Here is a 24589-nt window from a genome sequence, read left to right on the forward strand (position 1 = left end):
TTTGTAATAAAGAACCATGGAAAATAAGCTAAAAATTAATTGGAGACTAAATAGACTAATTTTAAAGAATGAGTGGGCAAAAGAGCAAATCATAGAAACAATTAATAACTTCATTCAAGAGAATGAGAATACTGAGACAACATATTGAAACTTATGGGATGCAGCAAAAATTAGTTCTTAGGGGAAGTTTTATATCTCTAAATGCTTACATGAATAAAATAGAGAAAAAGGAGATCAATGAATTGGGTATGCAACTGAAAAAGGTAGAAAAAGAACAAATTGAAAAACCCCAATTAAATGCCAAATTAGAAACATTGAAAATCAAAGGAGAGATTAATAAATTTGAAATCTAGAAAACTATTGAATTAATAAATAAAACCAAAACCTGGTTTTATGAAAAAGAAAAACAATAAAATTGATAAACCTTTGGTCAATTTGATTTAAAAAAAGAAAGAAGAAAATCAAATTACCAGTATCAAAAATGAAAAGGGTGAATTCACCTCTAATTAAGAGGAAATTAAAGCAATATTTAGGAATTATTTTGCCCAATTGTATACCCATAAATTTGACAACCCTAAGGATATGGATAAATATCTACAAAAATGTAAATTGCCCAGGTTAACAGAAGAGGAAATAAAATTCCTAAATTACCCCATCTCAGAAAAAGAAATTGAGCAAGCCATCAATGAACTCCCTAGGAGAAAATCTCTAGGGCCAGATGGTTTTACATATGAATTCTATCAAACATTTAAAGAAAAATTAATCCCTATACTTTATAAACTATTTGGAAAAATAGGTGAAGAAGGAGTCCTACCAATTTTTTTGTGACACAAATATGATACTAATACCCAAACCAATAAGAGTCAAAAGAGAAAAAGAAAACTATAGACCAATTTCCCTAATGAACATTGATGCAAAAATTTTAAATAAAATATTAGCAAAAAGATTGCAGCAATTTATCATGAGAATAATACACTATGACCAGGTAGGATTTATTCCAGGAATGCAAGGCTGGTTCAATATTAGGAAAACTCTCAGCATAATTGATGATATCAACAAAAAAACTAGCAGAATCCATATGATCATCTCAATAGATGCAGAAAAAGCCTTTGACAAAATACAACACCCATTCCTACTAAAAACCTTAGACAGCATAGGAATAAATGGAGCCTTCTTTAAAATTATAAATAACATCTACCTAAAACCATTAACAAGTCTTATTTGTGATGGGGATAAGCTAGATGCATTCCTAATGAAATCAGGGGTGAAACAAGTATGTCCATTATCACCCCTACTCTTCAATTTGGTACTAAAAATGTTGGCTGTAGCAATAAGAGAAGAAAAAAAAATTGAAGGAATTAGATTAGGAGAAGAAACTAAATTATCACTTTTTCATAGATGATAAGATGATTTGCTTAGAGAATCCTAGAGAGTGAAGTAAAAACCTACTTGAAATAATAAACAACTTTAGGAAAGCTGCAGAATATAAAATAAACACACAAGTCCTCGGCATTCCTATACATTACTAACAAAGCCCAACAGCAAGAGATAGAAAAAGAAATTTTATTCAAAGATACTGTAGACACTATAAAATATTTGGGAATCTATCTGCCAAGACAAACCCAGGGCTTATATGAACATAATTATGAAACACTTTTCACGTGAATAAAACCATATCTAAATAAATAGAAAAATATCACTTGCTCATGGTTAGGTCACACTAATAAAATAAAAATGACAATTTTACCTAAATTAATTTATTTATTCAGTGCCATACCAATTGAACTACCAGAAAATTATTTTACAGAACTGGATAAAATAATAACAAAATTTATCTGGAAGAATAAGAGGTCTAGAATATCTAGGGTATTAATGAAAAGAAATGCTAGGGAAGGTGGCCTAGCCATACCAGATATTAAACTGTATTATAAAGCAACATCCATCAAAACTACCTGGTATTGACTAAGAAACAGACCCTTGGATCAGTGGAATAGGATAGGTACATAAGACACAGTAGTCAACGACTATAGCAATCTACTCTTTGATAAACCCAAAGAATCCAGCTTCTCGGCTAAGAATTCACCATTTCACAAAAACTGCTAAGAGAATTTTAAAATGGTAGGCATAGACCAACATCTTAAACCATATACCAAAATAAAATCAAAATGTGTTCATGATTTAGGAATAACGGTTGCTACTATAAGCAATCTGGGAAAGCAAGGAATAGTTTACCTATCAGATTTATGGAAAAGCAAAGAATTCATGACACAACAAGAAACAGAGAGCATTACAAAATGCAAAATGGGTAATTTTGATTATGTAAAATTGAAATGTTTTTGTACAAAAAAGCCAATGCAACAGAGATTAAGAGAGAAGCAGAAAATTGGGAGAAAATCTTTGCAACCAGTGTCTCTGATAAAGGCCTCATATCCAAAATATACATGGAACTGAGCCAAATTTTTAAGAACACAAGTAATTCCGCAATTGAGAAATGGTCAAAAGATGTGAACAGACAGTTTTCAGAGGAGGAAATTAAAGATATCTATAGGCATATGAAAAATGCTCGAAATAACTACTGATTAGAGAAATGCAAATCAAAACAACTCTTAGGTACCACATCTCTCCTGTCAGATTGGCTAACATGAAAAAACAGGAAAAAGATAAATGCTGGAGAAGATGTGAGAAAATTGGAACAGTTACATTGTTGGGTAGAGTTGTGAACTGATCCAGCCATTCTGGAGAGCAATTTGGAATTATGCCCAAAGAGCTATAAAAATGTTCATACCCTTTGACCCAGCAACACCACTGCTAGGGTTGTATCCCAAAGAGATCACACAAGGGGAAAAAGGACCGATATGTACAAAAACATTCATAGTGGCTCTTTTTGTAGTAGCAAAGAATTGGAAATTAAGGGGATGCCCTTAATGGGAAATGGTGAACAAGTTGTGGTATATGAAAGTAATGGAATACTATTGTGCGATAAGAAATGGGGATGATACAGACTTCATAGTAACATGGAAAAACCTACATGATATAATGTTGAGTGAGTGGAGCAGAACTAGGAGAACATTATACACAATGACAGATATATGGATTCTGTGACGACTAACCCTGGTAGACTTAGCTCTTCTCAGCAACAAAAGTTGCAAAGACAACTCCGAAAGACTCATGATGGAGAGAGCTATCTACATCCAGAGAAATAACTATAAAGTATAAATGCAGACTGAGGCACACCGTTTGGTCTCCTTTTATTCCTTTGTTTTTTTCTCTTTTGTTTGTTTTTGGGGTTTTTTTTTGGTTTTGTTTCTTCTTTCTCCTGATTCATTCCATTGATCACAATTCTTCTTTACAACTTGACTATTGCATAAATAAGTTCAATGTGAAATTATATGTGGAAGATATGTCAGATTCCATGCCACCTTGGGGTGGGAGAGGGGGAAGGGGGAAAGAAAATCTGGAACTCAAAATTATGTGGAACTGAGCATGGTAAACTAAAAATAAAAAATCTTAATTATGAAAAACATAAAACTCTAAGTTACAGAATTGTATTGGTAGGGAAATATTTGTTTGTTTGTTTTTAAATCTGGCAGTTCCTTGTAGCAATCAAGTGTCCATAATTACATCAATCAGGGGAAATCACAAGGTCTTTGCAAGCCTAGTAGAATGTCTTCATCCTCCTGTAGCTGACAAATTCATATGCAGTGGGCAAACTTTGTTGATAAGCCTCTCTAAATTGAAATAGGTTTCCACATGACATCTACACAGTCTGACTCAAGACTATTCTCTTTCTCATCTCTTAGACTTATTATACACTGCCTTCCATGGCCAGAAAACAACTTCTCTTATCCTCTACCTTTTAGTAAAAGTAATATTTAAAAAAGTATTCTTTAATTTATATTCAGACATCATCAGTTCTTCTTTGGGGGTGGTTAGCCATTTTCATCATAAGTCCTTCAGAGTTGTCTTGGATCTTTGTATTGCTGATAATAGCTTAGTCACTCACAGCTGATCATCTTATAATATTTCTGTTACTTTCTGCACAGTATATTTCACTTTGTATAAGCACATGCAAATCTTTCGATGTTTTTGTTAGAGTATCCTGCTCATCATTTCTAGTGCAATATTATTCCACCACAATTACATACTACAACTTGTTCAGCCATGCCTGAATTGGTGGGCATCTCCTGAATTTCTAATTATTTAACCAAAGAAAAGAGCTGCTATAAATATTTTTGTACATATGTGTCTTTTTTTTCTTTTTTAAAAATTTTTTTTGGCATACGGACCTAGCAGTGTTATTGCTTGGTTAAAGGGTTATAGCCCTTTAGGCTCTACAGAATGGTTGAATCCATTCACAACTCCAACAATAGTCATTAATGTCTAATTTTGCCCACAAGCCTTCTAACATTTGTCATTTACTTTTCTTGTCCTATTAGCCAATCTGACATTACACCTCAGAATTGTTTTAATTTGCATTACTCCAGTGAAGTGAGTTAGAATATTTTTTTTCAAGTGGGTGTAAATAACTTTGGATACTTCACATAACAACTCTTCATATCTTTTGATCATTTATCAACTGGACAATGGGTGTTTATTAATATAAATTTGACTCAGTTCTCTATATGTTTGAGAATTAAGACTTTATCAGAAAAACTTACTTGACTTTGTTTTCACTATTATTTATTTCACTCTATCCTATTCCCAACCTCATTTATTCTATTGCCTCTCTCCTTTCAACCTATCCTTCCTCAAAAGTGTTTTGCTTCTGACTATCCCTCCCCCAATCTGCTCTCTCTTCTATCACACCCCGCCTCAGATTAAAAGAAATATTCCTACAATATGCTGTTTATAAGAAACACGTTGAAAGTGGAGAGATACACACATATTAAAGACAAAAGGCTAAAGTAGAATATATTATGCTATAGCTGAAGGAAAGAAGAAGTAAGAGTAGAAATCCTGATTTTAAACATATGAAAAGCAAAATAAATAGATCTAATTAAAAGATATAAGAAAGGAAACTACATCTTGCTAAAAGGTATTATAGACAATGAAGTGATATCATTACTAAACATACATACACCAAGTGGTATAGCATCCAAATTCTTGGAGAAGTTAAGGGAGTTACAGAAAGAAATAGACAGCAAAACTATACTAGTGGGGGACCTAAACTTCTCCCCCTCAAAATTACATAAATCTAACCATAAAAGAAACAATAAAGAAGTTAAAGAAGTGAATAGAACTTTTGAAAAGTTAGATGTGATAGACTTCTGAAGAAAAACGATTGGGTATAGAAAGGAATATGGCCTTTTCTCAATGGTACATGGCACTTACACAAGGATTGACTAGGTACTAAGGCTTAAAAACCTCAAAATCCAATGCAGAAAGTGAGAAATATTAAAAACATCCTCTTCAGATCATGATGCAACAAAAAATTATATGTAATAAAGGGTCATGGAAAGATAGACCAAAATTAATAGGAAACTAATCTAATCCTAAAGAATGAGTGATTCAAACAACACATCATAGAAACAATCCATAACTCCATCCAAGAGAAAAACAGTAAGGAGACAACATAACAGAAGTTATGGGATGCAGTAAAAATGGTTCATAGGGGAAGTTTTATATCTCTAAATGCTTACATGAATAAAGAGAAAGAGGAGATTAATGAATTGGACCTGAAACTAAAAAAGCTAAAAAAAAAGCTCAAATCAAAAATCCCCAATTAAACACCAAATTACAAACACTGAAAACCAAAGGAGAGATTAATAAAAGTGAAATTAAAAAAAAAACTAATGAGCTAATAAATAAGACTAAGAGCTGCTTTTATGAAAACAACAACAACAATAAAATAGATAAGCCTTTGGATAATTTGATTAAAAAGAATATAGAAGAAAACCAAATTATTAGTATCAAAATTGAAAAACATGACTCAACCACCAATAACCAGGAAAATTACAGCATAGTTAGGATCTATTTTGCCCAACTTTATGCCCATAAATTTCACAACCTTCATGAAATGGATGAATATTTATAAAATATAAATTGTCCAGATTAACAGAAAAGGAAATAAAATATTTAATAACCCCATTTCAGAAAAAGAAATTGAATAAGCCATCAATGAACTCCTTAGGAAAAATTCTCCAGGGCCAGATATTTACAAGTGAATTCTATCAAATATGTAGAAAACAGTTAATTCTCATACTATATAGACTATTTGGGAAAATAGGTGAAGAAGGAGTCCTACTAAATTATTTGTATAATACAAACATGGACTTGATACCTGAACAAAGTAACCCTAATCCTAACCCAAAACAGAGAAAAAAAAATATAGACCAATTTCCCTAATGAATATTGATGCCAACATTTTAAATGAAATTAAGCAAAGAAATTACAGCAACTTATTACAAAGACAATACACAATGACCACGTGATATTTATACAAGGCAGGGTTCATTCAGTATTAGGAAATCTATCTGCACAACTACAATATCAGCAACAAAATTAATAGAAATGATATTGTTATCTCAATACATGCAGAAAAAGCTTTTGAAAATAAAACATCACCCATTCCTATTAAAATCACTAACTAGCATAGGAATAAATGGGATTTTCCTTAATTGATAAGTAGCATCTGTTTAAAACCTTCAGCAAGCATAATATGTAGTGGGTTTAAGCTAAAAGCCTTACCAATATGATTGGGGGTGAATCAAGCATGTCAGTTATCTCCACCCTTATTATTTTACTAGAAACGTTAGATTTAGCAAGAAGAGAAGAAAAAATGAAGGAATTAGAGTAGGTAAAGAAGAAACTAACTTAACACTATTTGCAGATGATATGATGATTTACTTAGAGAATCCTAGAGGATCAAGTAAAAAGTCTACTTGAAATAATTAAAAACTTTAGCAAAGTTATAGAATATAAAACAAACCCACATAAATCATGGGCATTTCTTAAATTACTATCAAAGCCCAACAGCAAGAGATAGAAAGATAAATTCCATTTAAAATTACTGTAGACAAAATAAAATATTTGGAAGTCTACCTGCCAAGAGAAACTGAGGATCACAAGTACAAAATATTTTTTCACACAAAGTCAGATCTAAACTGGATAAACATCAGTTGCTAATTGGAGGACCAAGCTAATATAATAAAAATTACAATTCTACCTAAATTAATGGTGAATCCCTCTTTCTCACCCCTTCAAGTTTTTTTTTAGATAATTATGACACCATATACTCATAGCCATTCCTTCTGTTTTTAAAAGTACCTTTTAACTGCTCCAATCATGATACAAAGGTTAAGTGCTTACAGTTACATGTGCCTTCCCATAGAAGAATGTAAATGGATTAACTTTATTGAACTCCATAAGATTATTATTTTATGTTTACCTTTTTATTCTTCTCTTGAGTCTTGTGTTTGAATGTCAAGTTTTCTATTCAGCTCTGGCCTTTTCATCAAAAATGCTTGAAAGTCCTCTCTGCCATTAGAAATATATTTCTCCTGAAAGATTACACTCAGTTTTCCTAGATAAGTTACTCTTGATTGTAATCCTAGCTCCTTTGCCTTCTGAAACATCATATTCCAAGTCCTCTACTCCTTTAAAGTAAAAGCTGCTAAATATCATGATTTTGAATGTGACTCTGTGATTTTAATTGCTCTTTATGGCTGTTTGAAATATTTTTTTCTTTGACACAGGCACTTCGGAATTTTTATTCCTGTGAGTTTTCCTTTGGTGATCTCTTTTGGGACATGAATGGTGGGTTCTTTCAATTTCTATTTCCCTATGGATCTAAGATACCAGGACAATTTTCCTTGATAATTTATTGAAATATACTGTTTTTCTCCTTTGATCATGACTTTTTGGTAATCCAATAATTCTTAAATTATTTCTATTTTATCCACTTTGCAAGTCCATTGTTTTTCCAATGAGTTATTTCAAATTTTCTTATATTTTATTTCATTCTTATGACTCTGTTTGTTTCTTAATTTCTCAATGGGTGATCAGATTCCATTTACACACTTCTAAGTTTTGAGGAATTATTATCTTTATTGAGCTTCTGTACCTCTTTGTTCATTTGCCAATTTCCACTTTATAAAGATTTCATTTCTTTAGTGAATTTTGGTACATCCTTTATAGTGTGAGCAATTCTGCTTTTTCAAGGAATTCTCTCCGATGGATGTTTGTGTTTTGAGTTGTCTATCAGGGTCAGATGTACCCAGTGCTAGCAATGGGGCTCCTATAGTCTGTTTCTGACCAATCACCTTACCCCCTTGCCATCTCTGGGCTGTGAGTATCCAAAGCTACTGTTGCTTCTGCTACTGTGACTCCTGTTGCAACTGCTGCATGTGGACTCCAGACAGACTTCCACACAAGTCCCAGATTTTTCCTGACTATCTCCTAAAGATTTTTTTTGGGGGGACAGAAAAATCTCACCCTAACTTTTTTGACTCTGGTGTGCCAAAATTTGACTTGAGGCAATATTTTGAAGTTATTTAGAGTGGAATGTTGGGTGACTACAACTTGTGGTTGCTCCTAATTCTCCATCTTGACATAACTGAAGAGCCAGCTCTTAAAATTGACCTTTATTGGTCCTTCCAGTTGGTAGTAAAACTCTATTTATTTTTTTGTATGCAATCTGTATGTACTTATGTGGTTTAGTCTATTAAATATAATGTCTTTGAGGTCCTGTACTTCATTGATGTTTTGTGTCCCCAGTGACTAACATAGTAAGTAACAAACAGAAGGCACTAACAAATTGCTATTCTTTCTTTGCCTGATTGATTGGGAAAGAGTTAAAAAAGCCTTTTTAGCTTCGTTGAACCTTAAGAATCATTATATTAAAATAAGGTTTTGAACTAGGACTTTAGTGGAGGCTGAAAATAAACAAATAAAAAACCGGTATAACATAACTGAAGGGGAGCCACAGAGCAATGTCTCCTTTGAACACATTAATTCATAATGATCATCTAGAGATATCTGACTGCATCAACAGAATGAGAAACCACATAAATGAAATATAATAAAGTTTAAAAAATGATGTTTGCATATACATACACATAATACTTATATATATACATGTATATATGTATATACACACATACATACATATATACACATACATACACACACATATATACATACATACAAACATATTTATCTATATGTATGTATACATACATATATAATTAGTTATATGCAGCTAAAAGAATCAAAATAACACTTATAAATACTATAAATGAACAAAAAAATGGAAGACTTGGACATCAGTGTGACCAGTAGTCTGACAGTGATGAATGAAATATTCGCTTTTATTTATATTATCTTTTATATATCAGATATTTCTTAGTCACAATAGGCATTTTGAGCTTCATTCAGTTATCAGCCCAGCTTAGAGTTTGGGCTTATTTGCGATTTTTTTAAAATTTCTCAAATATTTTAATTTGCTAAATTAACAGTATTCATTCTGTACTAGGGAAAATTGTCACAGCAACCTTGCAGAAGGCCTTTTTTTTACAAGTTTAACTAATTAATTGTATTATTGGTCAGTCTATAACACCTGGATTTAAAGAAAAAACAACAAATATTAACAGGGTTAAAAGAACGCTAATTTAAAAAGAGAAAACATTCACAATACATTTCAGTATAGAATTCTAATTACTCTAATGTGTCCTGAAAGAAAGAACATATGTATTCTCTGACCTATAGGACTACAGGGCTATAGGACTATATCAGTAAGGCAGAATTCATGACTTCAAAGATAACTATGAATATGCCTGAATGGTCCAGAATCGCAGGATATAAGGAATTCTCTAAGTAGAAGGCAGAGGAGTTAAAGCATTTATTGAAACTCAGAAGTAGGAGACCCACAGACCAGTGTCCCTAATTTGACATCCTGGCAAGACCATCCAAAACCAGTATGCCCATCTCACAATAGTTACCAGGAGGCCACAGAAAAACATTATGGCAGCAAGCCAAGCCATACTAGTGCTTCCCCCCGCCAATGCCAGGGCCCTCCAGCAAGAAGACCACCCACTAGACTCAAGCCCATGCTCAGCACTTTCCAGTCTCCTTCAGGGAAAGTCCTGCTTTTCTGTAGTGCCTACTGCCATCACAGCTGCTTCTGCCACAATCTCCAAGCAGTGTTGCAGCTAGCTGACTTGCTTCCTCTCTCCTTCAGCTCTTACCTGCTCTCACCAACTGCCTCTTAGCTCTGCTCCAACCATTCAGCCAGCTCCTCCCACCACAGGCTTCATGTCATCATGTGGACTAGAACTCAGGTGCCTACCATTGACTCGAGTCCTAGCCACTCTCTCCAGGACCCTGAGAGCCCTACCCCTGAAGCCCAGTGAATGGGCGGGAAAGATCTTCCCATTCACTGCTTGCCTTTACAAGGATTTATAGAGCTATAGGACATGAAGACTTATTAGTCTAGGGTAGCTTTCTATATCTTGCTCTGTCTCTGTCTCTGTCTCTGTCTGTCTATCTGTCTCTCTCTCTCTTTCCTCTTTCATTCACTTTCTTTCCCTTGACATCTTTATCTCTTTCACCGTCTTCTTAGAATTAGATTCAAAGCTCTCTTTCCCTGCCAGATCGTCGCCATCATGGGTCGCATGCACACTCCCGGGAAGGGCCTGTCCCAGTCTGCTCTGCCGTACCGCCGCAGCGTGCCCACGTGGCTGAAGCTCACCTCGGACAACGTGAAGGAGCAGATCTACAAGCTGGCCAAGAAGGGCCTGACGCCCTCCCAGATCGGTGTGATCCTGAGGGATTCTCATGGCGTGGCACAAGTACGCTTTGTAACTGGCAACAAAATTTTGAGAATTCTAAAGTCCAAGGGACTTGCCCCTGATCTTCCTGAAGATCTTTATCACTTGATCAAGAAAGCTGTTGCTGTTCGAAAGCATCTTGAGAGAAACAGAAAGGATAAGGATTCTAAATTCCGTCTGATTCTGAACGAGAGCCGAATTCATCGGCTGGCTCGGTACTACAAGACCAAGAGAGTGCTCCCACCCAATTGGAAATATGAATCATCCACAGCCTCTGCTCTGGTTGCATAAGTTTTGGTTTGTGTACTAAAATAATAAAGTCACGTCTAACTGAAAAAAAAAAAGAATTAGATTCAAAAATATGATTTACCCTTTATTTTGTGCATATCCTTGTCCTTGCCAACGAAATAAATTTGTTCTGAAATTGCTGCTGACTGGATGCTACCACATTTGAGGGGATGCTGTTGACAGCTGACAGATGACGTCAAGAAAGAGGATGAAAGCCTGGATGGGAGGATACTACAAGGCTGGTTCAGGCACTTCCAAATCTTTTTTACAACTGCTAAGGTGTATTTTTTTATGTTTTGCTTTTTTTCTTGGCTCATATGCTAGATTTTTTGAAAAGTAAATTCTGAGTTCCAAGACTGAGTGCAAGAATCGGAGTAGGTAGTTGGGAGCTCAGTGACAAAGGATGTAAGAAACACGCTATTAAGAAATAATTGCATTTAAATCTGCAAATCATTAAGGCAACATCCTCAGCTTGGCAGCTACTATTCCATCCCTTTAATATCAAAGGAGCAAATGAACCAGGTTTTTCTTAACCTAGAAGATATTTATATAATATGTAAATGTTTCTTTTTCTGAAAAGTAAAAAATATATTTTGGATTAGCTTACTCTTGGAACAATACAACGTCACCTATGACTTATTCAGATAGGCAATATAGTGTGGCCACACCAAAAATAAAATAAAAAGGATACTGGTTTATCAAGTAAATAGATCCTCTATAGAAGCAAGTGTAGTACAATGGGGGGGTGGGGGGGAGCGATGCTGTATGGGGCATCAGATAACCTTGATTAAACTCACAGCTAATTCTATTTGTTAACTCTTTGACCTTGGGAAAGTCACTTAACATATTTCGGCTTCCCTTTCTTCATCTGTAAAAGGAGAGGTGTGAACAAGATAGCCTCTGAGGTTGCACATATCAATTTAGGGACCTATGGCATCTGCCTAGACTATGGCTGAAAATAGTAGCTATAGTGTTCGCCTAAAACCAGGATAATCAATTGTATTCAGTTATCTGATATGTACCTGGTAATAGAATTTCTTTTTAAATTATTATATTTTAAGTGAAAATGAAAGCATATTTTATCATTGTTTTTCTCTTGGTCATTGTATTGATCAGAGCTCATAAATCATTAAAAGTTGCTTTTCTTTTTTTCTTTCTTTTTTAATTAATATCATTAAATTTATTTTTAGTTTTCAACATTCATATCCACAAGATTTTGAGTTTAAAATTGTCTCCCCATCTATACCATTCCATTCACCCTAAGGTGGAATGTATTCTAATAACCCCTTTCCTGATTCTGCCCTCTATTCTATCACCCCAGTCACCCCCCCATTCCTTTTCCCCTTACTTTTTTTAGGACAAGATATATTTCTATACCCTGTTGCCTGTGTGTTTTATTTCCCAGTTGCATGTAAAAACAATTTTTTTAACATTTGTTTTTAGAACTTTGAGTTCCAAATTCTCTCCCTTCTTCCCTCCACACCCACCCTCCTTGAGAAGGCAAGCAAATCAATACAGGTTATACATGTATGATTATGCAAAACACTTCCGTAATAGTCATGTTCTTTTTTTTTTTAATTTAAATTTATTTATTTGACATATTTAGTTTTCAGCATTGATTTTCACAAGACTTTGAATTACAAATTTTCTCCCCATTTCTACCCTCCCCCCCCACTCCAAGATGGCGTATATTCTGGTTGCCCTGTTCCCCAGTCAGCCCTCCCCTCTATCACTCCCCTCCCCTCTCTTCTCCTTTTCCCTTCCTTTCTTGTAGGGCAAGATAAATTTCTACGCCCCATTGCCTGTGTATCTTATTTTTTAATTGCATGCAGAAACTTTTTTTTGTTTTTGAACATCTGATTTTAAAACTTTGAGTTCCAAATTCTCTCCCCTCTTCCCTTCCCACCCACCCTCCCTAAGAAGTCGAGCAATTTAACCTAGGCCACATGTGTATCATTATGTATAACCCTTCCATAATACTCATGTTGTGAGAGACTAACTACATTTTGCTCCTTCCCAACCCATCCCGCTTTATTGAATTTTCTCCCTTGACCCTGTCCCCTTTCCAAAGTGTTTGTTTTTGATTACCTTCACCCCCATCTGCCCTCCCCTCCATCATCCCCCGCCTTTTATTTTTTTTTTCTTCCTCCCTCTTCTTTCCTGTGGGGTAAGATACACAACTGAGTATGTATGGTATTCCCTCCTCAGGCCAAATCTGATGAGAGCAAGGTTCACTCATTCCCCCCTCACCTGCCCTCTCCCCTCCTCCCACAGAACTGCTTCCTCTTGCCACCTTTATGTGAGATAATCCACCCCATTCTATCTCTCCCTATCTCCCTCTCTCAGTATGATGCTCTCTCATCCCTTAATTTCATTTTATTTCTTTTAGATATCTTCCCTTCATCTTCAACTCACCCTGTGTCACACATATATATACACATAGATATATACATACATACACATTCACTTATATATATACATAAACATATATATATATATATATATGCATATTCCCTTCAGCTAAATAGTCATGTTCTGAAAGACTAACCACATTTCCCTCTATCCTATCCTGTCTCCCCTTATTCAGTTTTCTCCTTTGACCCTGTCCTTTTTCAAATGTGTTTGCTTTTGACTACCTCCTCCACCAATCTGCCATCCCATCTATCAATTCCCCTTCTTATGCCCTTCTTCCCTTTTTTTCTATAGGGTAAGATACCCAATTAAGTGTGTATATTACTACCTCCTTAAGCGTAATCTGATGAGAGCAAGATTCACTCAGTCCCTTTCACTTACCCCCTCTTCCCTTCCTTTACAACAGCTTTTTCTTGCCTCTTTTATGTGAGATAATTTACCCCATTCTATCTCCCCTTTCTCCTTCTCTCAATATAATCCTCTCTCACATCTTAATTTTTTTTTAAATATCATCCTTCCCTATTCAACTCACCCTGTGACTTCTGTCTACATATAAGTATATTTCCTTCAACTACCCTAATACTGAAAAAGGTCTCATGAGTTATAAATATCATCTTTCCTTTTAAGAATGTAAACAAAACAGTTATGATTTCTCTTTCCTGTTTAATGTTTCATGCTTCTCTTGAATATTGTATTTGAAAGTCAAATTTTCTATTCAGCCCTGGTTTTTTCATCAAGAGTCCTTGAAAGTCCTCTGTTTCATTGAAAATCCATATTTTGCCCTGAAGTATTATACGAAGTATTGCTGGGCAGTTGATTCTTAGTTTTAATCCTGGCTCCTTTGACCTCCAGAATATCATATTCCAAGACCTTCAAACCTTTAATGTAGAAGCTGCAAGAAATTGTATTATCCTGATTGTGTTTCCGCAATACTCAAATCGTTTGTTTCTGGCTGTTTACAATATTTTCTCCTTGACCTATGAACTCTGGAATATGGCTACGGTATTCCTAGGAGTTTTCTTTTGGGGATCTTTCTCAAGAGATGATCAGTGGATTCTTCCAATTTCTGTTTTACCCTCTGGTTCTAGAATATCAGGGCAGTTTTCCTTGATAATTTCCTGAAAGATGATGTCTAGGCTTATTTTTTATCATGGCTTTCAGGTAGTTCGATAATTTTTAAATTATCTCTCCTGGATCAGGTCCAGGTCAGTGGCTTTTCCGATAAGATATTTCACATTGTCATCATTTTTTTTTCATTCTTTTGGTTCTGTTTTAAAATTTCTTGATTTATCATAAAGTCACTAGCTTCCACTTGCTCCAATCTAATTTTTAAGGTAGTATTTTCTTCAGTGGTCTTTTGGACTTCTTTTTCCATTTGGCTAATTCTCCCTTTCAAGGTATTCTCCTCCTCACTGGCTTTTGGGAGCTCCTTTGCCATTTGGGTGAGTCTATGTTTAAGGTGTTAGTGTCTTCAGTATTGGGGGGGGGGTCTCCTTTAGCAAGCCATTGACTTGTTTTTCATGATTTTCTTGCCTCACTCTCATTTCCTTTCCCAATTTTTCCCATGCTTCTCTTACTTGATTTTCCAAATCATTTTTAAGTTCTTTCATGGCCTGAGACCAGTTCATATTTTTCTTGGAGGCTTTTGACGTAGGATCTTTGACTTTGTTGACTTCTTCTGGCCATGTGTTTTGATCTTCTTTGCCACCAAAGAAAGATTCTGTAGTCTGAGTCCTTTTACACTGCCTACTCATGTCCACACCCAATTACTTGAGTTGTGAGCTCTTAGTCAGGGTATAACTGCTGTCAGCATGGACAGTGCTATGTCCTAAGCTTTAGGGGTTTTGTGCTGATGTTTTCAGAGCTGCTTCTATAGTAAGGTTCTATCATACACCTCTCCTGGCCTCTGCTCTAGTCTGTGAGTGGTCTCAGGCACTCCATTCACAGAACTTTTTTTAAACCAGCAAACAGAAATCTTCAGTAGAAGAGACAATTACATACTGTAGATTAAATTGTTTTTCTTGTCTGTGTGAGTAGATCAGGACAGCTTGGATTGCCCTGTGGATAGATCAAGACTGGTTGGATAAGTCAAAAATTAGGGTCAGAATTGTCCATGGATTTATTAAGTAACACATTGGCATACCTGGAATTTAGAAAAGACTTTAGAAAATATCAATTTACGGGATTCTGATGTTACATTTCTTTTTCCTTAAAATTTTATAAAATTTCACACTAAGAAAGAAATATCTTTTTCAATGCTTGTTCCAATTCTTTTAGATATTAGAGTGAATTGATTGTTGGTAAATCACTAGGAAATCCATAACTAGTCCAAACTTAGAGTTCACCTAAATCCCTTTATCAGTTTCAGAAATTATATTATCATATGTGGAATAATTTAAAGGGGGAAAAAGAGAAAGGAAAAAATAAACAGATATTCAGTCATATACTTTTGTGGAGCAAATCTTCATATTACAAGAGAAGTCAAAGACAAGGCTTTTTTCCATATAAAATGTGAGTTTTTTAAAGTTAGGGATTTAACTTAATTTTGGCAGGTATCCTAGTGGGGCATGCAAGTACAATTTATTTTAAATAAAGAAAAGTCATATTTGTGTAATATATTTTTATCACTATAAATGTATTGACCCCATGCTGTTGCCAATTTGCAAAGAAAACAAAATACATCTTTATCTTGATGTTCATCACAAAATAAGTACACACTTACACCAATAATAAGTGAATTTTAATTCTTATATTGCTACTGGAAAGTATCTTCCGAGTTTTAAGTATAATGTGAATATTAGCAAGTGGAGGCCATTCTTCCAACTTTAAAACAAGCAGCTATACATTTGCCAAAGTATTTATCAAAGAAAATTACAACCATTCATTACCCAAAACAGTTTCAAATAAAGACAAAATATTTTACAAACAAATATATGCACAGCAATGCATATAGAAGAAAAACAAAAATGAGATTTTTTTCCCCCAAGTCAGCTTGTATTTTACTTTTTCTTTCTTCATTTTGTATTTTTTTTATCCTAACCATTCATTCATGGGATAAATAATTACCAATTAGAGAAACAAGCTTCTCACTTATAGGTGGTCTATTTATTTAATAAATCTCCTTCTGCCATACCAATGAATCTCTACTTAGCTTATACAGGTAATTAATATAGAATCATTGACTTATATCCAAGAAGGAAAATAAAAACCTTAGAGGACTTAAAGTCCAATCCCTGCCCCAATTTACATGTAAAGAAATTGAGGCATAGAAAGATTGAAGTTACCTGCTGGGTTCATAGAGATAGCAACTAACTGAGGTGTGATCTGAAACCTGGTATTCTTGACTACAAGTCCAGGGAGCTCTACACCATAATAGATACCATAATGACATGGAAAAAGCACTGGGTTTTAGAGAAAAATAATATGATATCCAGCCATGACTCCAGTATACACTATCTATGGTTCCCAAGTCAAATCATGTAATCTCTTTGTACCTAGGTTTCTTTTTTTGAAACCTAATGAGATTAGCTTAAACTACTTCTAAGGTCCTATCTCATTTTAAAATTATGCTTCTATGATCCTACTCTTTATACAATAAGTTAGGAACAGCTAGTAGATATCTGAGACCTGAAATACTCTATAAAATGTAGACTTGTCATGTGTAGCAATTTCAGATAGTCACTGAAATTGACTAAATTAAGTCACTATAATCAAGTCTTTTTTTTTGGAAGAGAAAAGACTTCTCCCTCCAAAAGATTCAAAAGTAGCTAGAATTTCTTAATTCTGGTGATGGTATATTTGAAAGAACAAAATCCGTTTTTGCTATAATATTGGGTTAAATTATGGGCTTGTGCAAATTATGTGACTGGTAGCAAGATATTCTACTGGTCTGAGACCCCTACATGTAAAATACAAAAAAGCCTATTTGTGTCTTCAGCGTAGTGTTTAATAGTGAGGAAATCATCTCATAAACAGGAAAAACAATGAAAATGTTGGCTATAATTTATTATTGTTATTTGAGTATCCAAGAGCAATGATTTGAAATTCCATTTTCTGTCACTCTAACACTATCAGGAAACAACTTTAAAATGGTTTTGTTCATGATATCACTTTTATTTTTTAAACAAAATATCTAAGTATCAAAGGCTATTTTAAAACTGCAGCTCAAAAGAGAGCAATGATCTGATCTGCAATTTTGTGGAAAGCATATAAAAAATAAAAGAATCAGAGACCATGCCCTAGATGACTTAATCTTTTTTTCACCCCCAAAATCGTCACTCAGGTTCTACTGTGATGATTGGTAAGTGGTTCACATGGCCTACTGCACCAAAGCTAGCTCCAGCCATGTTTCATTTTATCCTCTGGAAATATTAGTAACAATGACAAAATTATTATTTTTAGCTAATATTTATGTATCCCTTGTTATGTGCCAGGCATTGTGCTAAGTGCTTTGCAAGTATTATCTCATATGATCCTTATTATAGAAATATAAGTTAGGTGCTATTATTATCTGTATCTTACTGATTAGCACACTGAGTCAAATAGGGGTTAAATGACTTTCTCAAGGTCACAATCTAGTAAGTGTCTGAGGCCAAATTTGAATTCTAGTTTCCCTGATGCCAGCCCTGGCAAGATTCCTTGCCAGTGGGTAACTTTCCTTCTGGCTTTTCATTTCACTTTACAGTTCTGGAACCATTATAAAATCAATACTGGCATTGCTACAGGAAAGGTTATGTCAATATTATCACCTATGTCTTCATTTTCATTCCTGCAGTTTTCACAACCAAAATACACCTCCTTGCCTAGCACTCTCCTATATATGATGTCTTTCCGTTAGGACATAATGGAAATTTCCTGATAGCAGGAAGTGTTTGTGTGTGTGTGTGTGTGTGTGTGTGTGTGTGTGTGTGTGTGTGTAATTTGTATCCTCAGGAAATTGCTTTTTCATTCATTCACCCATTCATTCATTGATTCAATCAACCAACAAGTACTTATTAATCATTACCACGTGACAAGCACTGTGTTAGATATTGAGGCTACAGAATAATTAAACAATCCGAGAACTTGAGGAACTTAAATCTCAATGATAAGTCAACAGTATAGTTATGTACAAAACACATGCAAAACAGACAAAATTAACCTTTGGGGTAGAAGAAGATTTTAGGTACCAACAGCTTCAAGAACCAGAAGAGACTTCATTCAGAAGGCAGCATTTGAGCTTACTCTTGAATGAAAACTAGAGAATGCAAGATTTGAATTAGGGGAAGTGGTACCACTGCAAAAGCCTAGAGATAGTAGATTGAGTATTCTATGTGAGAATCTACAAGTAGTCCAGTATAGCTGGGCTGTAGAGTATATGAAAGAGGAAAATGTTTAACAAGATTTGAAATGTCATGAAAGGTAATGAAGGCTTGAAGCGCCAAATAAAGTCATTTATATTTTATCCTAAGAGTAATGTGAAGGCATTAAAGTTTAAGGATTTAGGATATTGGGTATGGGAGTGGGTGAGGATGGTTGGTGGTAATAGAACTATGCTTTAGGATCATCATTTTAGCAATGTGTATAGGACAGATCTATGTGGGAAGAAACTTGGAGAAAAAAACTCAATTAATTCTTGTAATAGCTTAGGCAAGGGATAATGAAGGGCTGAATTAGAGTAATGAATGTATGAGTGAAAAGAAGAGAAAAGATTTGTAGCAAGTATACTCTGGACTCATTATTCCAGAGGAAGGTTTGTTCAATCTTCTACTCAGGGTTCTAGGGGTACCCCAGAAGAGTTGAATTGTCTTTATTTATTGCTATCATTTTGATCCCCAATTTTAATATGTTCTCTCTACTGTTAGCCACTAGTAACCAGTGCCCCAGTAACATTTAAGAAATTAGTTTTAATTATCTTTTATGAAAAGATATTTATTTCAAAGATATAGCATGGACTGAAGTATAAATATCCCCCACCAAAAGAAAGAAGAAGAAGAAGAGTTGTGGTCTCACTTTCCCTTAATCCTGTTTGTTCATTAGGTAGTCATTTGGTCATGAACTTAGACTTAACAACATTTCTGAGTCCCACCAGGTTTTTATCCAAATGTGGCATTGATTCTGGATGATACTATTACTACTGGGGTGGGTTCCATGGGGCCTCAAAACTCAACTGGTTGCCTGCAAACCCTGGCAAAGACCTAACTCTCAGACCTTGTGACCTTGTGGTTGCTTACGTTCCTGTCTTTTTAAATTCACAAGGTTGTAATGTCCAATATCCTTCAATTAAAATGAAAGAATAACTGCTGAGGCAAAGAATTTAGACCATAAGGTCTCTCCCCTTACAATATTGTCTTTCTTCTCTCTACTTACTTCTCTCCACATGGCTTCCAGCCATGAGGAAATCAAACCTTTAAAGGTTTTAATTCTTTTTGAAAGAATATTAATCAGAAATAGTTCTTTCCTGTGTAGTAAGTATACCAATGTGAGTTACCAGTACCAATACCAATCTCCAAAAACCTCACAGAGATTGCAACAGCCAAACACTCTGAACAGGGTGCTAAAGACTAGGCATATTGTCCTGTCCTTTTAGCCCAACAGGAAAGGGGAGAAGCAAGATACAGTTATGTCACAAAAATCTAAAGAAGAGATGGATCCAAGATGGCAGAGAAAAATCAGGGACTCACCTGAGCTCTCCTAAATCTCCTCCAAACAACTCTAGACAATACCACAAAAGAAATTCGAGAGTGGTAGAGCCCACAAAATAATGAAGCGAAACAATTTTTCAGTTCAAGATAACTTAGAAGTTTGGCAGTAAAGGAATATCTCATGGGGTTGAGAGTGAAGTGCAGTCTGGTGCAGGCAAACAAAGAAAAAAAGCAGGAGCTTTGGAGAGCCAGTAACTTGACCAGAGTTCTCAGCCTACAGCTGGTAAGGGCATTTGAAAACTGGTCAGAAGGAGATTACAGGAATCCATTTTCTGACACGGTAAAGAAGTCTTTTGTGTTCCCATAAGCAGATCCTGGTTGTAGTCTTGGGTCAAAGTCCCATGGGAGGAGGAGCATTAGAACATCAGAGCTTATAGCTTCAAGGGAGGAAGGACCCTCATAATAGTTCCAGAACAGAACAGAGTTCTTGTGGTCACTCACAAACCAGAACAGAGGCTGCTTCTCTTTGATTCATACCACCTTGGAGGAACTAAAATTTTACAGATCCCCAGAACTATTTTGCAAAACTGCTGCACAAAAACTCTGAAGTTTGTGAGAGTTCCCCCACTACCCCAGGAGCAGAGCTCAACTTTAACATAAAGTTAAAAGTCAAGAAACTGGCTTGAAAAATGACCAAATAAAAAAAAAATCCTTACCATAAAAAGGTATTATAGTGACAGGGAAGATCAATACACAAACTCAGAATACAACAATGTAAAAACTTTTACATCTAAAGACTCAAAGAAAATTTGAATGGGTTTCAGGCCCCCAAAAAGAATTTTTGGAAAACCTTAAGAAGGATTTCAAAAATCAAATCAGAAAAGTAGAAAATAAAAATTGGGGGAAAAATGAGATTTATGCAAGAAAATAATGAAGAATCAAGAGACTGAAAAAGAAGACTCACCAAAAAAACGAAGAAAAAACACCTTAAAAACAGAATAAGCCAAATGCTAAGAGGAGCACAAAAATCTTCTGAAAAACTACTTAAAATGGAGGTTTTGCCAAAGTTGGAGGAAAAAAGATATAGAAGAATTAGCAAAAGAAAATTCCTTAAGAAGTAGATTTGGCAAAATGGTAAAGGAGGTCAAAAAGTTCACTGAACAAATAATGCCTTAAATTATATTTGGGGAAGTGGAAGTTAATTAATTTCTGAGACTTTAAGAAACAAAACAGAGTCAAAGGAGGGAAAAATAGAAGAAAATGTAAAACATCTCACTGGAAAAAACAACTGAACAGGAAAATAGAGAGAGGAAAGATGATTTAAAAATTATTGGACTACCTGAAATCCATGATGAAAAAAGCCTTAGATATCTTTCAAAAACTTGTCAAGGAAAACTGAATTGATTCTAATGAAGCAATGAGTAAAATAGAAATTGAAAGAATCCAATAATCACCTCCTGAAAGAGATCCACAAGTGAAAACTCACAGGAATTATTCAAATTCCAGACCTCCTAGGTCAAGGAGAATACATTGGAAATAGCCAGAAAGAAACAATTAAAATATCATGGAGTAACAGTCAGAAAATCCCCAGATTTAGCAGTTTCTATACTAAAGGGTCAAAAAGCTTGGAATACGATATCCTGGAGAGCAAATGAGCTACAATTACAATCAAGAATCACCTACATAGCAAAAGTGAGTGTAATTCCTCAGGGTAGGGGAAGGATGGATATTCACTGAAATAGGGGACTTTCTATCATATCTGATCAAAATTCTAGACCAAAATAAAAAAAAAAAACTTGTCTTTCAAGTGCAATATTCAGGAGAAGCATTAAAAGTTAAATAAGAAAGAAAAATCATAAAGGATTCAGTAAGGTTAAATTATTTACATTTCTACCTGGGAATATTATACTTGTAACTCCTAAAACTTAATTAGGGCAATTAGAAGGATTATACACAGACAGAAGGAATGGGTGTGAGATGAATATGATGGGATAATGTCTAAAAAATAAAATTAAGGGGTGAATAGAGGGATGTATTGGGAAAAGGAGGAAGGAAGAGGAAGAACAGGGTAAGTTATCTCATATAACAGAGGTGTGAAAGGACATTTACAATGTATGGGAAAATGGGGGAAGTTGGTGAAGAGTGCTTTAAAATTACTCAGAAAGGAAATAACTGTAATGGCAAATAAAGTGGGACTTCTTATTGCCTTTTGTTTGGAGTGCTTCTCAGCACTAAGGCAACCAAGTGCCTTTCACTGAGTCTTGCCTTTGTTTGTATAAAGGCCCACACCTTTTGCTAATTAGGTCTTGAGAGGTGTGAAACCCTTCAGAGGTGTGATACCCTTGAGAGGTGTGAAGTTCTCTGACCTGAAGAAGTGGATATATACTCTGAGTTTAGCATTTTGTTTGGGGCTCACTCATTGGAAGAGTGTTGGTATTGAGACTCTGGGTAGCCATTAAGGAGCCCCAGCCACCCACCGCAGCTTTGAAAACACAGAAGTTGGTTCTTCTCTCTCTGGTAACTTTATGTATTTCTATGGTCAGATGGTTATAAGCCTGTCTGTTGATTTGTGTTTTTTTTCTCCGCTTGTAATTTCTGTTCGTATTTTCTCTAAAGTTCAGGGTGCTGACTTTTTACTCTGAACTAAGTGAATAATATGTGTTTTTTTAATTAAAATGAGATTGTAAATCTCTTAAAGTTGCTTTCCTTAGAAAAGCAGATCAAAGAACCTGTGTCAGCAGCTGTCATGTGTGCTGGTGTTATTGGCCTTATGCCCCCAAAGCAGCTGCAAGTGACATTGTTATTACAATAACATTCACACTCATTTTGGGTATAGAAATCTATCTTACCCTACAGGAAAGTGGGAGGGGAAGGGGGCAGAAGGGGGATGATAGAAGGGAGGGCAGATTCAGTGAGGGAGTAGTTCAAAATAAGACACTTTTGAGACTGGACAAGGTGGAAAGAGGAAAAGAGTAGGACAATAAAAGGGAAAATAAGACAGAAGCAAATAAAGTTAGTAATCATGAAAAAATGTACAAGTTACTATGATAAAGTCTTCATTTCTCAGATATATTCAGATTGGAGATAAATACATTCTCTAATTGCTAAATGGCCAAAATATATGACCAGGAAGTTTTCAGATCAAGTAATCAAAGCTATGGACAATCATTCAAAAAACAATGCTGTAACTCATTATTTATTAGTGAAACACAAATTAAAACAACTCCAAGTTACCACCCCACAACTATCAAATTTGCTAACATAAAAAAATAAAAACACTGCAGGGGATGTCTGAAATTGAGACTCTAATGCACTGTTGGTCAAATTGTGAACTGATTCAACCATTCTGAAGGAAAAGTGGAACTGTATCCAAAAGGCTATAAAATCATGCATGCCTTTTGGCCCAGAAATACCGCTACTAGGTTTGTATCCCAAAGAAGAAAAAAATGGAAAAAGTTTTACACACACACACACACACACACACACACACACAAACACACACACACACACATGTATATATATATATATACACACACACAGAAATATTTATAGCAGCTATTTTTGTGGTCACAAAGAATTAGAAATTGAGAGGATGCCTATCAATGGGGGAATGGATGAATAAGTTGTGATATAATTGTGATGGAATACCATTATGATATAAGATATGTTGAACAGGATACTCTCAGAAAAACTTGGACAGTCTTACGTGAACTGATGCAAAGTGAAATGAGTAGTACCAAGTAACCAATACACAGGTAACAGCAATATTACATAGTGGTTAACTATGAATTATTTTACTATTCTCAGCAATACAATGAACCAATACAATTCTAAAGGACTTACGAAGAAAAATGCTCTCCATCTCCAGAGAAAGAATTGTTAGTGTCTGAATGCTGATTAAAACGTACTTTTAAAAAGCTTTCTTTTTTGCCTTTTTTTGTCTTAAGGATTTTCCTCACATCGTGTTTAATCTATATTACATTTCTTGCCTTCACAGGGGTCAGAGAGGGGAGGGAGAGAATTTGAAACTCATTTAAAAAATGAATTGCAAAAAAATGTTTAGTAGTCAATGAAATAAAAAATGTATTAAGAATGTTCATATGCTGCTAAATTTGCTGTGATTACAGGTTGATTCTATCCAAAACATTTCTCTGCTGGTTTTCAGTTTGAAATGTCAGTTGTCATTATTACTATTAACACATATGAAAATTTGCTCTAATCCTACCTCTCAAGAATTTCTATGAAAATTTTACTTCCTCTGATGTTGTTTCTCAGACTTCCTACCTAATGAGCTAATGCCTGGAACTTACCAACAAATGAGTGGATAGCCAGAAAAGGAGGTGGGCAATGTGGGTCATATATTGGTGGTGGTGGTGGGAATAGTAACCTTCATGCTATGGTGGTAGCATGCAACTATAAAAAGAGTCATAGGAAGGACTCTACTGTGGTAGGCTAATCTAATGAATAGTTACAGAAAGACCTGGCTACACATCACATAGG

The 24589-nt window shown here is 35.0% G+C and overlaps 1 protein-coding gene across 1 annotated transcript; it reads left to right on the forward strand.

Annotated features, from left to right (window-relative positions):
- Positions 1–10580: 10580 nt before the first annotated feature.
- Positions 10581–11110, forward strand: LOC118853600 (40S ribosomal protein S13-like). Its single transcript, XM_036763752.1, has one exon. It carries the CDS (start codon positions 10602–10604, stop codon positions 11055–11057), a length of 456 nt encoding a protein of 151 aa, XP_036619647.1. The 5' UTR covers positions 10581–10601; the 3' UTR covers positions 11058–11110.
- The last annotated feature ends 13479 nt before the right edge of the window (positions 11111–24589 follow it).

Source organism: Trichosurus vulpecula, chromosome 6 (assembly GCF_011100635.1).
Source record: "Trichosurus vulpecula isolate mTriVul1 chromosome 6, mTriVul1.pri, whole genome shotgun sequence".
NCBI classification, from domain to species: domain Eukaryota; kingdom Metazoa; phylum Chordata; class Mammalia; order Diprotodontia; family Phalangeridae; genus Trichosurus; species Trichosurus vulpecula.

Coding starts and splice junctions, on each gene's coding strand:
- LOC118853600 (XM_036763752.1), top strand. CDS start 10,602: ATGGGTCGCATGCACACTCCCGGGAAGGGCCTGTCCCAGTCTGCTCTG.